Source organism: Cicer arietinum, chromosome 3 (assembly GCF_000331145.2).
Source record: "Cicer arietinum cultivar CDC Frontier isolate Library 1 chromosome 3, Cicar.CDCFrontier_v2.0, whole genome shotgun sequence".
Taxonomy (NCBI): domain Eukaryota; kingdom Viridiplantae; phylum Streptophyta; class Magnoliopsida; order Fabales; family Fabaceae; genus Cicer; species Cicer arietinum.
The window spans coordinates 52,928,274-52,943,603 of NC_021162.2; the positions used below are offsets into that span (position 1 = coordinate 52,928,274).

The window sequence follows — 15,330 nt, forward strand, 5'->3', positions numbered from 1 at the left end:
AGAACAAAGACTTTTTCTTGTGGACTTGTATTTGCGTGTGAAAGCATCGAAATAAGATAATGGGTGAGAGAGCGTTTGAATTCATGAATATAATATATTGTGAGATGAACGGAAAAATAGTATTTCCCAACTATTCATTCGGGGCTCGCTATATACGGTCGTAGCCCTTTGAGGGATAAATTAATTAATGTGCAAATTTGGAAATTGTGAGATTAAAATATAGAATATAAATATTTGTAAGGTGTTGATTGATTTAATTTCTTTAAATGTGTGGTATTTGATATTATTGTGACATTGAGCGTCGAATTAATTTTATGTATATGTTTGATTAGACGAGTTTATGTGATGTGATAATAAAAGATGGATGTGTTGTGATAATTTTATGTGATGATAATGATGTATGATTAATAATTGTGATTTTATAAATTTGTGATTAGTTTATGTGATGATGTTTGATTGATGATATTGATGCTATAAATTTGTGATGAGTTTATGTAATGATGGTGATGTGTGATTAATGATAGTGATGTTATAAATTTGAGATGAAAATATTGAAGTAACTCCATAATTGATAAAATAATGGTGATTCCAATTTGTGTTTGAGATGATGGTCTTAATGGAGTATCATAGGCCAACGAGGGGAGAAAATAAATATTGAGAATTTATGAAGTGGAGATTATTTTGTTACCATATAGGTAGGGTTGACAAGCCTAGTGATTATGGGGAAGTACAATTGAACGAGCCTGATAGTGACGATCTTTTGTTGAGCCTTAAGGCAAGATTGTTAAACCTTGGAGGTATTCGAGTAAGGAATTCTTATGTGACTTGGAGGTAGTACTTCAAATGTCGGCAACTACCATGCAATAAACGTTTACCTCAACGATCGCGTATATGTGTCTCGGGTTGAGTTGAGGGGACATATGAGGGCAAGATCAATTTGAATTGTTCGTCCATTGAGATGGTGACATAGTATTAAGTCTCATAACCAAGTACTTCAGAATTAGAATGACACTACATTGTGAAGTAGAGTCTAAGCTTATGCATAACATTTCCTTGTGATTATTTTGTTGTGATTGATGTGTTTTAAAAGTAATAATAATTACTCTTAGATGATTTGATGCACATTATAATGAGATAATTATTTTACTTAAGTATTTTCATATATGATAGTGGGATTACGATACAGTCTATTATAATTGTTTGCGTGTTCTCCTTACTTATAATATACTATTAACATGATTTCAAAACTCACCTTATTCGTTGTTTGTGTTTGATTGAGTTGGTCATGCGTTTGCGAAATCGCAGTTATTATAGGTTAATGAATCTTGAAGTTCAAATTTCAGAGAAACCCCGCTCTGATAGATGATACCGGGAATTAGGAGTTGTAATTCGAAGATATGGCTTGTAGTTCAAAGAAGTTCGAGACTAGATATTGCTTAGGCGAGGTTTGACTAGTTGTATATGTAGGTGTTTGTGGAGGGTTAGTGTGTGAAGATAAAGGTGTGGATGAAGGAAATTCAGTAATAAGGGGATATGGGTTTAATTTGTATCTAAATCAGAGCTGGAGCAAATAGTAAAGGTTTGAGAGGTTATTTTTTTAGGGTGCATCGGGGGTTGCAATAGGAGTTTAGTGTTTCTTGAAAAGTTCATATGGTGTTGTTGTAGTTTCAGGTTCAGTTATTTCATTACAACTATCAATATAACTATGAGAATGAATAAACTATTATAAGGATTTACATTTAGTCTCTTCCTCAAATTGAGGCTAGCTTCATCCACATTAGAGTTTTCATCATCATCATCTTCTTCTATCACATAAGTCACATTGGCTTACATTTTCCTTTTCCTTTCAAACTCTCAAGATGCTCTTGGCATAGGGAAGAAAATAGGGGACCTCTCTTGACCAAACTGGTACATCCTAATGTACTTTTGAATAACCTATTTATTGTCTTCTTCAAATATTGGAGCATAGGAGTCTCCAACTAGGAAGGGTATGTCTTGAGTTCTCCTAGAATGTCCTGTTAGACTTTTAACATCAGTGTTTGGCTTTATGTTGTCTTTGGCGGCAATGAACTTCATTCTTATGATATTGTCGATATTGAATAATGGGGTAGAGGAGGATACCAAGTGATCAACCTTAATTTCTCCTCCTACTTCCTCTAGTGCTTTAAAGAGACGAGTTCTCATTAGTACAATTGTGATAAGACGTATGTAGGGAATTGTCTTGATCTAGAGTTGATGATACAAGACCTCATGTGCTCAAGTATCAAGTTGGGAAGATTTGTCTTGGTCTTCTAAGAGATGTTCTACATCAAATCCTTGTGGTCTTTGCTGACATGGTCTTTAAGAGTACTTATATATGGGCTTTAAATAAATTAACTTGGAGTTGACCTTGTTGATTTTAGAAGAGCCAACCTATGATTTTCCATGATCATGCCTTCATCTGAACATCTTGTAATTGCAGCAATGGTTTGTCGAGTGATCTTAAAAGGATGGCCTAAAGTCACACTTGCAACTTCTCCATCATTGTTTGCATCAACAAATCTCTAGAATTCTTTAAGTAACACATCAAATTGAGGTTCATTGGGAACTTCTAGTTGGTTCATATTACATGCATAGTGGGGGCATAAATAGTGTTACTCATAGTAGAACAAGAAGTCGAACTTGAAGCCATGGAAGAATCAATGGGAGTTTTTGAGATATTTCGAAGGTTTGAAATGATACAAAAGTGCGGGGAATACGTGAAAGTGGTGAGTGAATTGAGCGTTAGTATTTTTGATAAAAGTGTTTGAGTTTCTTCAAGAGAAAAACAATAACTACCAAACACACATTAAGAGACACAAGACAACATGTGTCAGAAAATTACACAACACACATCTTTCAAGATAACTATTCAGATACGAATAATTTGAATTTTAATCAACTAAAGGCAAATGACAAATTCAATTTATTAGAGGTAGAGCATACATGTTTAACTAATAAGTCTGTTTTACCAAAGACAGCGACATACATGGATTCCCACATCACTCCTTTATAAATTGAATATTAAAATTTCTCTTTATAAAATTGAATCTATCTTCAGCGAATGGTTTTGAAAAAATATATGCACATTGATGATAAATGTCAACAAATTTAATGTCTAAAATATCCTTTGGAACATAATCTCTTATAAAGTGATGTTTAATCTTTATATGCTTTGCATGTATAATAGGATCTTTTTTGTTAAACATATAACAAATGTATTATCATAGAAGATAAATATGTTACTCTCATGTATGTTTCACCCACTAATCACCAAAAATATCACAAGTCTACTGAAAACCTTCAAGTCAATCTAACTTTGTTCAAGTCTTCTCAACATTTTAGGTCAGTATAGTGAAGTTGGTGAGGACAATAACTACTACTTGATCAAGTTACAAAGAGTGTTTAAGATGGGTTTTTGAAAAACTCTCACACACAATAATGTTTACAAAATATGTTCTTATAATATATTATAGGTTTCTTATCACTTAGACCTAATACAAGAATTTTCACGAGTTGTTATGTTTGACGATAAGTTTTTTTTTTTTCTTGTATGTGTTGTAGTGAGGATCACAAGACTTTTTTTATAGACAACTTTCACAGTCATTAAATTTTTTTACCATTATTGTGATTGTATCAAATCAACAAGTAAAATAATGACTCGTATTAATCTTTAGATATCTTGGTTCAATATTAAAAACTTATCACTTTGTTCAACATAATTTTTTTTTTTTTTATCTTAGAAGAGATTTAAAATATCACATGACCTTTTCTTCTAATAATTATCATCTCTATATATAGTTGTGTTGTCAAGGTTTAAATCTCTCACCCTCTCATCGTAAAACTCTTTTAATTTGATATATATATATATACTCGATGTGTTTAATTATTTTTAATATTTTATATTTTATTACTTTATATTGATTTTAGGCTAAATTGCAATTTTAGTCCCTCTATTTTTACTGATTCACGAAATTGGTCCATCTATTTAAAAAAGTTGACATTTTCAGTCCCTCCCACTAATTTTTTAATTAAAAAATAATGACGTGAAATGTTTTAAATAATGTGACATATGATAGTATGATGTACAATGATTAATACCTATGAAATTGGAATAGAACATCGTAAAAACTTACATTTCAACTTCAGAAAATTTTCATGTTTTAAATTTGACTTAATTGCAGTTTTGGTCCCCCTATTTTAGCTGAATCGCGAAAGTAATCCCCCATGTTATTTCTCCTCAGTTTTGGCCCCCCAAACAGAATTTTAATCTAAAACTTGATGAAGTGACATTTTTTAAAGTCACATCACACTATTTATGATTATAAATTTCAGATACAATTGTTGCACCACAAAATCTTGAGGCATGGTGGGACTTAAATAAACAAAAAAATATATTAAAACTTCATAAAGTTTTAGATCAAAATTCTGGTTGGGGATCGAAACTGAGGAGAAATGAAATGGGGAGACTACTTTCGCGATTTAGCTAAAATAGGGTGACCGAAACTGCAATTAAACCTTTTAATTTAATCAATGACATATGAATAATTAATGCAGCTAGATGGTTCTATAATATATAATTATATGTCACGTCATTAAAAATATGTCAAATCGTCATTTTTTAGTTCAAAAATATGAAAGAGGGATCAAAACTATCGACTTTTAAAATAGGAGGACCAATTCCGTGAATTGATAATAATAATAATAATAATAATAATAGTAATAATAATAATAATAATAATAATAATAATAATAATAATAACAATAATAACAATAACAATAACAATAATAATAATAATAATAATAATAATAATAATAATAATAATAATAATAATAATAATAATAATAATAATAATAATAATACCAAAACTGCAATAAACTATTGATTTTTTTTTTCTTAGTTTAAAAGATAAAGTAATAATATCAACATTTATAAATTGAACTATAATTGAAAGACTCAACATTATCTTTATAAATAGTTTTTTTTGAAATTTTTGTTTTTTTATCCTTTCTACAAACCATTCTATTTACTTTATCTTGTGATAAACTAAAAAACAAGAAAACTACAAAGTCATCTTCTAAAGATAAATATTTTAATTTTATAATTTAGAAATTAGAAGACAACTATTTAAAAAAGGGTAAAATACCCACTTTACAAAAATACCTCAATTTAGTAAAAAAATAAAAACTTCAATGTTGGTTTAAATTGATCAAAATTCAAAATTTTAAATACTATTTATAGTAATTAGGATCAAAATGAATATCATTAGTCACAAAAACAAATATATGAATATCATTTAATAATAACATGACAGTTATAGAATTATATTCATGACCTATGATTATAATTCTTGTAACTAAAATCATTAATTATTTATTATTTGAATAATTCAAACCAATTCGATTTTCTTTTAAATAGAAAATTTGAACAACAGGAAATAGAAAACTTAAGCACGACGGTTTCTCTTATTTTTGTTATGTTAGCTTTGGTTTTTTGTTAGATATTAGCAAAATGGTTTTTCTTATTTCGGCACTTATGTTTTTTATTTATATTTTCTTTTTGACTCGTCTTTTTTTTTTTTTCATATGAACAATTGGAGTTATATTTAGAAGATGACTTTTTAATTATCTGATTTTGAAATTATTCACCAGTAAACAGAATGGTTAATAGGAGAAAAAAAATCATTTTTCAAGAAAAGAAAAGGCTAATTAATAGGATAACTTATGTTAAACAAACTAATGCATTTATTAAAATTGTGTAACATTTCACAGATAAAGTTAACTTGATTTTTGCACTATACAGATATAAAAATAACTTTAGTGCTGCACAGATAATTATTATTTTTGTTATAAAAAATATAAAAATATTTTTTGAAACGATAATATTACTGGCTGTACTAAGTCAAACTTTCTTGAATTGTAAAATAATTATTGATTATTTCCCATTTAATAAAATATAAAATAGAATTTTCTATTATAATGTTTTTGGTTTTATATTAATATTAAATACAAATTTTTAATTACTGATAAAAAAATATAATTAAATTAATTAAAAGAGACTAAATTATTAAAGAAAACTATCTTTGTTTCTAAGTATAAGATGCTTTAGAGAATTTTTTGTATTTCTTTTTACAAGACCTTCTTTAATATTTCAATTGCATTAATTTTTTTTTACCAATGTACTCATAATTAATTTACATCGTTTTCTGAAAATAAATATTATACTAAAAACATTAATTAATATTCTCATTTCAAAGGTAAACTTGAAAAAATAATATTAACTAATTCTTAACTAATTTAATACAATTATATATTTTATTAATTTTTGTGATATGGTCAATAAAATCATATATTAAATATTTAATGATGGATGTAGCACTTTATTTGTCTCATTTTACTATTTGAGTTGCGTAAAATTCTAAAAAAAATTATTAATTATATTAATTTTAACAATAAAATAAGTTTTATTTATTAAAATACTCTTGTTAATTATAATTAGTAAAATAATTAGATGACTTGAGATACTTTATTGATAATATAAATAGACAAACAACGTGGAATAAATATTGCAATAGTGACCTATAAATGGGTTGAATTGGAATTGTATAGTACATGAATATATGAGAAGGTAGGAGAGAATTATAACTTATAAGTATGGAAAAAAGAAGAGAAGTTGTCCATCTATTTCTATAAGTGCTCGCAGACAACATTGTTTCTAGTCTAACCCAAAGTATATCTTTAGAGTAATTTTTGGTGTACACTCTATATTTGGTATTCACTCATTTTACATTCTAAAAAATATTTAATATATAAAACTAATTCTATGTATTATTGAAATTTTTTTTAGATAATATGTCAAATCAATTTAGTTTTTTTATTTTTAAAAAAGAGTCACGTCAATAGACACTAACGGTTGTATTTAATTGAGAAATAATTAATAAAAACTATTTTAAAATATAAATAAATTCAATGACATATTTGAAAACGGCTTACAAAATTTGTACTTTAAAGTATTGTAATGTAAAGGATTTTCAAATTTTACACAATAATTTTACAAACTCAATTTTGAAACATGTTCAAATCTACATTTTATTTATTTATTTATGAGAAATAGAGGCTTATTATAAATTCAAATTATTAAATTATTAAAAGTCATATAATTTAAAGTTTAAAATTGCGAAAATTGTAATTTTTCACTCAAACTTTTTATATTTATTTTTCTCTTAATAAGTGTCTTAAGTTTACCTTTATTTATTACATATGTGTTGAAGGGTACAATGACTCACTTTGTATGACAACAACATAGTAAGTACTCAAAAGAGGATCCCATACACAGACCACCTTTCAAATAGCCTTTGTTAATACAATCTTGTTGACACGTTTGAGGATTAATGCATTTTCCACTGCAGTTTAGTCCAATAGGATCACCAAAAGAAGCAGTTGCCACTCCTGCAATGCAATCCAACATAAAGTTGAATGAAAAATTAGTATATATGAAACCGATATTAAATTTTTATTTTAATGAAATAGACCAACATGGCTTTATGAAATGAATCATTATTGATGTTGGATCTAGTAGACACAACTGCCTTTAGAAATTCATACTTGTCTAACAAATCAATGTTTTTTTTACTTTGAATAACTATGATTAAGAACACAAATAGAAGTATAGAAGAAACAATATTTATTTTGAGGGTAAACTTTTATGAAAAAATAAAACTAAATTGCTTCTTATTACCTGAAAGCAAAATCAAAGTAAAGCACAAAATACAACAAAGAAGAGATTGATAATAAGCCATTGTGTAGAATTTTACCCTATATTTTTTATCTTGCAAGATGTTGAACTATCGGGCTCATTTTATAGATACACATATGTATATACTCTTATTTTGTATCTAATTAAGGAAGAAAAAAATAATAATCGAAATGCATCGATGTGATTAGGTATTTTTAATACTCCTATTTTGAATTTTTATTACTTTATATTGGTTTTGTGAATAAAGATATAATTTGAGTTGTGCGTCATTAATGAAAACATTAATTAATTATTATTTTCGTATAAAACCTGCAAAAGCATTTATTGAAATATAATATCATAATATTGTTGGTTGTATTGAGTCAAACTTTTTATTTATTAAAATCAAAATTTCTTTAGTTCTACAATAGTAAACACATTAATTGATTATTACCTATTTAATAAAAATCTCAAATATAATTAATATATAGCATTGAGTATTATAATGTTTTTGGTTTCATGTAGTAATACTAAACATAAAACTTCTACATAAATTCTATTTGAATTATCAAATGGAAATTTAGTCAAAAGTCAAGTCTTCAGCTACAAATTAATTATTGAAAAGTAACCATATAAATTTATTGCATAATATTTAATGATTTTACATATTCACATTCAATGATTATTTGATGTTGACAAAAGAAATATTCATATCAAACAAATAAAGTCATAATTACGAAAAAATAATTACAATCACTTTTCTTCATTAGAACCTAATGTTGATATTGTATTACGATATACCGATATATGTTATCAATTATCTAATATCAATATTTTAAATTCTAAACTTCATATTTTTCAACGGTTTCCATTTATACTGGCATAATTTTTCTGAAAACTGATATTTCATGTCATTTAATATATGTGATTTAATTAGGTTATAAAATTATTAATTAGGTCTAATTACAATCTATTAATTTAGTCATAAAGTTACTAGTAATTTTGTTTGGTAATGATTAGATATGAAAAAATCAAATTAATTTTATAGTCTTTTATATATTTTTGAATGATTTATATTTATATTGGCATAATTTTTTAAAACGGTATTTAATGTGATAAATGTCATGATCCATTTAACTAATATAAGAATTTTCCAATTATTTTCTCTTTTATGACATTTTTATTTTTAAAAACTATAATGTCATCAACTAAATTGTTTAACGAGTTTGTTTTTGTTGTTTTTTTATTTCTTATTATATTATTATCATTTAATTTATTATTGTGATAAAATTAAGTTTATTTTTTATGTCAAATTATAAATAGGAAATGAATTGAATTGTTTTTATGATTATTATTTATACATATGGAGTTTGCTAAACTTTTAGAGAACTATTCAAATTTATGTTTTGTATTGTAATTAAACAAAAAGTAAACGATATAACAAAAAAAAAGTAAAGTAGGAAAATTGATTAAAAAAGTAGGAAAATTGATTAAAAAAAAGAAAACGGAATAAAACAATACTCGAGAGAAATTAGATAAAAATGCTATATCTTTTGTTATTTTATATTAAATAAGTATATCCTTTTATGTCATTTTATATTGTTAAAAGTTAAATTTATCAAACACAATTTCAATTAATTAATTTTTCAGCTATAAGTGATAAGTTATCAGCTATCAGCTAGCTTCTCAACTATATATCAGCAAGTTTATAGCTTAATTTTCCAAACAGAGTTTAATATATTTAATTTTTTTTATACAACTCCTATTGGAACATAGAGAGTATGTTAGTATGTGAATTTAAAAATTGTTAAAGTCGCACATCGAAAAACTTTCATATATAGCTTCCAACTCTGTAAATACTAAAGTCATAAATTGGTAGAAATTACTTTTTTGAAAACCTCTACCACTATTTAGAAATTATAGGAAAATAGATTTTTAGTCCTTTTAAAATTATTGTATTTCATTAATAAAAAAAATTCGCACTATTTAGATCTACAAATATCATTAACTTTAATTTTAAGGCGGTATTTTTAATGATTAAATCATCCATTCCAATGCATCCCTTCACCTTTGATCTTTGAATAATATCTCATTTTAAAATAGATAAAGCATTCCATTGCATTTTGGAAATGCAACTTTCGTGGAGGGAAAAAAATATATGTTGGGGAATCACAATTCAAATATTTTATTTGTGGGTTCAAATTAAGTATTTTAATATTTAATGGCGGGGTTTTATATTTTGAATTTTGTTTAAAAGGGATATTTTAAAAAAAATGTAATCTTTGATGTTTTTTATTTTACAATTTTAGAGAGGGAAATGAAATGGTGTTGAGTTTAAAAAAGAGACATGTGAGCCCAAATAAATTTGGTCATGGATATGGATATCAATTTGATAAGTTGGTTTATAAATCTAGATAACCCAACTCTGTTCGAAAAATGAATGTTAGATTTCACGAGCGAAACTTTAATTTATGTAAATCTAACAGTTCATACTATTGCAATACACTAACTGAAAAACTCACACATATTGTTTCATATCATACAAACAATTACCTCTTGAGCCATTCATTAGTAAATAAGCAAAAACATGACAAGTTTTCAAAGAGATTTTGTTCAATTGATAAGTAAAAATTAGTTAAATATTATTTCAAATTCGAATTCAAATTTTTTTTAATAATGTATTTTTAAATAAATAATTGTAATAAAATTGTTTTTGCAACATTTTGAACATTTTCCTTAATTATAATAAAATCGAAGAGGAGTGTTTAAAATTAACTACAGTCTCAAATTAAAAAAAAAAAAAAAAAAAAAAAAAAAAAAAAAAAGGGTTTAGGATTTTCCAAATTGATCCAAAGTTCAACGATACTATTAAGGAAAAAATGTATCAATAGTCTTTTAAGTGTAACACAATTTTTGTTAGGTCTTTTAAATTTATTTGATATCAATTTAATCCTTTAAGTTACATTCTATTTACATTGTTCATGCTAATCTTTCAGAAACATACATAAAAATCTTATAAATCGTTTTTATTTGATGTTATCTACAACAATTGAAAATACATATAGCCTTAAAAACAAGGTAATAAATGTCTTTAACTTTCTTTGTATGTAAAGTAGTTTGAACAATCAACTCGTTGCAACGTTTCAATTAGATCTTAAAATTTCATCACAATAATTCGAGAAAAATTTCAAACTAAAAGTATCACATGCGTAATCTAATATATCATAAAGGCTAATGGTGCAAACCGAATGTAATTTAAAGGACCGAAAAAAAAAACTTAAATAACTTAAATGAAAATTGAGTTAAACATAAAAGATTAAAGGTGTATTTTGACCTCCTTTAGTCTTCCCTCCACCCTCCTCCTATTGCATGCGCCAAAAATGACTTAGAATTATACTAAGAAGAAGAAGAAGAAGAAGAAGAAGAAGAAGAAGAAGAAGAAGAAGAAGAAGAAGAAGAAGAAGAAGAAGAAGAAGAAGAAGAAGAAGAAGAAGAAGAAGAAGAAGAAGAAGAAGAAGAAGAAGAAGAAGAAGAAGAAGAAGAAGAAGAAGAAGAAGAAGAAGAAGAAGAAGAAGAAGAAGAAGAAGAAGAAGAAGAAGAAGAAGAAGAAGAAGAAGAAGAAGAAGAAGAAGAAGAAGAAGAAGAAGAAGAAGAAGAAGAAGAAGAAGAAGAAGAAGAAGAAGAAGAAGAAGAAGAAGAAGAAGAAGAAGAAGAAGAAGAAGAAGAAGAAGAAGAAGAAGAAGAAGAAGAAGAAGAAGAAGAAGAAGAAGAAGAAGAAGAAGAAGAAGAAGAAGAAGAAGAAGAAGAAGAAGAAGAAGAAGAAGAAGAAGAAGAAGAAGAAGAAGAAGAAGTGACCTCCTTTAGTCTTCCCTCCACCCTCCTCCTATTGCATGCGCCAAAAATGACTTAGAATTATACTAAGAAGAAGAAGAAGAAGAAGAAGAAGAAGAAGAAGAAGAAGAAGAAGAAGAAGAAAATTATATTAATAAATTAAATTAAGAAAAAAATACATCAGTTTTGAGTAGATGTGTCAACAGCGTTTGGACAATGTTTCTTAGTATGACCAGATATCTGCATAATCTGCACTTTCTTGAGACTCTATCCGTAGTGTCCATTTCTGTTCTAATGTGTTTGGTTTTTGGGTGACCTTTCTTGACTCTCCGTATTAGTCAAATTTTGAGACCAAATTTTGAAACCAAATTTTGAGTCTAGGAGTCGATTATGCGTAGGGAAGATATTAGTACCCTACGATATTCGTTAAAACAACGGTTACCTATAATTAATTGTGCAAAATTACTTTCAACTTAAGTATAATTATTTACCTTTAATATTAAATATGAATAAAGATTATTATTATTATTATTATTATTTTTAAATATGATTTTGGAATAAATGTGTTCAAGGAATAAAAAAATGAAAATAAAATAAAAATTATTAATGCGTTTGACAAGAATGTGATCTTGCTTCTACGTATCTCCCGGTGCGATGGAGAAATCAAAGCTACGTAGTTCTTAGTTAAAAAATACATATGTGTTGAGTGTGTTTTAAAGAAAATTTGTTTTGTGATATAAAAAATAAAAAAGAATTGACAAAAAAAATGAAAAATAAAGAGTTTGATTTGAATAAATATCTTAAAATATGAGTTTTAGGACGACTAAGTTATACAACTTTTATCTCAAGACTCAAGGAGTAAAGAAGATGTCACATCTAATTTAATCCTCTTAAAAAATATTTTATTATTATTGAGTTTCAAAATCACCAAGTACTAAAAAAAGGTCACATCTAAATAAATAAAATTTAAAAAGTTAAATTCATATTTATTTATTTATAAAAATAATTTTTTACAATTACCAAGTTGTATAAAGTGTCTTATGCTACTCATGGATTAAAACATATTATCTTTAGTTAACCTCTAATAATTTTTATTTATTTATTTATGAGTTTTAATTTATTAATTTATCTATGAAGGTAAGATTTAGAACCGCCAAGTTGTCGTAACTTGTATTCTAATAACTCAAAGATAAAGAAAAGAAAAATAACACATCTAATTAAATAAATTTATAAGTCCTTTTTTATATTAATTTATTGAAAAATAATAATAAATAAATAAAATAAAATAAAAAGAGAGTTTTAAAACTATCAAGTTGTACCACTTGTGTTCTAACAACTCAAAAAATTAAAAAGATGTCACATCTAATTAATCTTTAATAAAATATTTTATTTGTGTTTTTTCTTTGAAATTGATATTTGTGTTTTGTTTTAAACTTGATATATGTATTTTTTTTTTAAACTTGATGGTGTGTTTTTTTTTTTTTTTAACTAACTCGAAATGGGTTGAATCTGTATAACATATTTACCATACCTTCAAATGAAAATCCGAGCCCAACTAATCAAAACAAACTAAAACATCCAAATGAAAACCCTAGCCATGCTTACAAACTTAGAGAAAGGGGAGATCGCTTTGCCCATCAGTCAAAGAAGAAAACAAAGGAACGCGTTTGGAAGTTACCTTCTCTACGGTGTCTGGTACGATGAATTAAGTCTCGTTGTCGTAATGGTGGACAGTTCTGATTGGAAGACGCTACTGATGCACACAACGCCGAAGTCGATGATCTTGATCGAGAATCTCGATCGTTTGCTCGCAGATAAGTTTTTTATATTTTCTGTTTTTTAATACTTCCTCTGATTTCTTCCTTTTTTGCTTTCTTATTTTTCTGCTTTTTTGTTCAATTTTCTCCTCCCCTATTTGAAATATAAAAAGATGTATTTATAGAGTCTTTTATAGGTTTAGTTGCTTTCTTGTCTGTGCTTCTGTTTCCATATCTTAGTTTGATGTTTCGTTTTCTTTGCTCATCATCTGCATTTTTCTGCACCTCTGATGCCTTCATAATTTTAGATTATTTTGTATTTATCTGATGATTTACTGAGCTTTTTCATTTGTCACTTAGTTTCTTTCTTTTAAACTCAAAATTTTGTCATTTAGTTTTTATCATGTATACTAAGATTAACTGGTAAAAATTATATTTTTCTGTTTCTCTAATTAGTTTCAACAAGTACAAATGTATCAATGATTAGTGAGCAAAGGCAATAATAGAGAACAAAACACAGACAAAACTGGAAACAGCTGGCTTGATTTGAATTAGTTTGACCTAATTTTTATTATAATTTAATTTGGCTTTATTTTTAATTTGTAATTTGATTTGATTATAATTTGATTGTAATTGTAATATGATTTAGTATTGTAAATTGATGAGCCTACTCATTGTAATTATTTTTATTTCCCTTTTTAATATATATTTCCTTTTTGATTTATTTTTAAATAAATTGGACAAAATTAGAGTACTACAATAAAACTTAATAATTTAATTTTTCATTAATGATAAGAAGTAAGAATTAAATTATTATCCATAGAAATAACTTTTTTTTCCTCAAAGCATTATTCTTAAATTCCATTGCAAAATTTTGTGAAATATGTCGGACGCAGAACACAGTTTTGACGGAGGATGTTGCCACCCATTATTCGGATTATTATAAGCACTCTTGATAGATTCGTGTCTATCTGAAATCAAACAAATGTTGGCTTGCGGAGTGACGTGTGATCTCAAATTTCTCAACAAAAAAAAAAAAAATACTTCAAGCCTCTTTTGTCTCACCTTCCACAAGAGCATAAGCAATAGGAATGCTATTGTCGTTTCCATCATGTGCAACTGCTACCAATAGAGATCCCTTATACTTGTCGTATAACCAAGTCTTATCAACTTGTACAATTGGTTTGCAAAATTTAAACGCAGATATGCATGAAACGTAAGCCCAAAATAGTTATGAAAGATTGCCATCCCATTTATCAAACCATGTTCATGATAAACTGGGATTGTTTCCATTTCAATAATGGTTCCTGGAGCAAACGTTTGCATAACTAATAACCATCGTGGAAGTTGATTGTAAAACTCTTCCCAATTGCCATAAATTTGTTCGGTCGCCTTATTTTTTCCCAACCAAGCATTTCTATAACTAACTGTGTAGTTATGCAAAGCCTGAATCTGAGCAATAATGATCTTCACTTTGATTGAAGGGTCCATTCTCATAACTTGCATTATGCTTGCACATATCATGTTAGAATCGAGCTTTGTATGATCTTGTCATAGTGCAGAATTTGTGCATGTATGAGGCGCATTCAATTTCCCAATCACCCACAATTCACTCTTTTTGCGTTTTGAAGCTCTGCTTCTAAACAAACAATTTGGATGTGAACAATTAATAACGTACCTTCCTAAATCTGATTTTTGAACAACAAAATTCAATGATTGTTTTAGATGATAACGCTTGATTGCATGTACACATTCATCCTTGTTCTAAAACTTCATTCTAACTGCAAGAGTTCCACCTAAAATTGCGACTTCGTCAATGAACATGTGATCCAATTCAGTTGGTTGGTTTGCGGTGTCTAAATTGATGTTCTTCATGTGGAATTGTGGATTTAATACAAGTAAGATAGGTTGATCGTCTACTTCCATATCTTCATCAACATCATCATCGTCATAATCACAAGATGATTCATCGAAGTATGTTTCATCATC

At 26.9% G+C, this 15,330-nt stretch overlaps 1 protein-coding gene across 1 annotated transcript; it reads right to left on the reverse strand.

Annotated features, from left to right (window-relative positions):
* Positions 1-13,193: 13,193 nt before the first annotated feature.
* On the reverse strand, positions 13,194-14,832 carry LOC140919813 (uncharacterized). The gene is made up of 3 exons (XM_073366463.1): positions 14,604-14,832; positions 14,407-14,511; positions 13,194-13,276 (listed from the first exon to the last, which is right to left on the reverse strand). The coding sequence occupies exons 1-3, from the start codon at positions 14,830-14,832 to the stop codon at positions 13,194-13,196; spliced, it is 417 nt and encodes a 138-aa protein (XP_073222564.1).
* Positions 14,833-15,330: the final 498 nt, after the last annotated feature.

What these genes read in the sequence shown, in the direction of transcription:
- LOC140919813 (XM_073366463.1), bottom strand. Translation starts at nt 14,832, where the DNA reads ATGGACCCTTCAATCAAAGTGAAGATCATTATTGCTCAGATTCAGGCT. An exon ending in CCCAGTTTATCATGAACATG is followed by an intron (nt 14,512 to 14,603) that starts GTTTGATAAATG and finishes CAATTGTACAAG; the next exon opens with TTGATAAGACTTGGTTATAC. An exon ending in TGCTTATGCTCTTGTGGAAG is followed by an intron (nt 13,277 to 14,406) that starts GTGAGACAAAAG and finishes TCATCGTACCAG; the next exon opens with ACACCGTAGAGAAGGTAACT.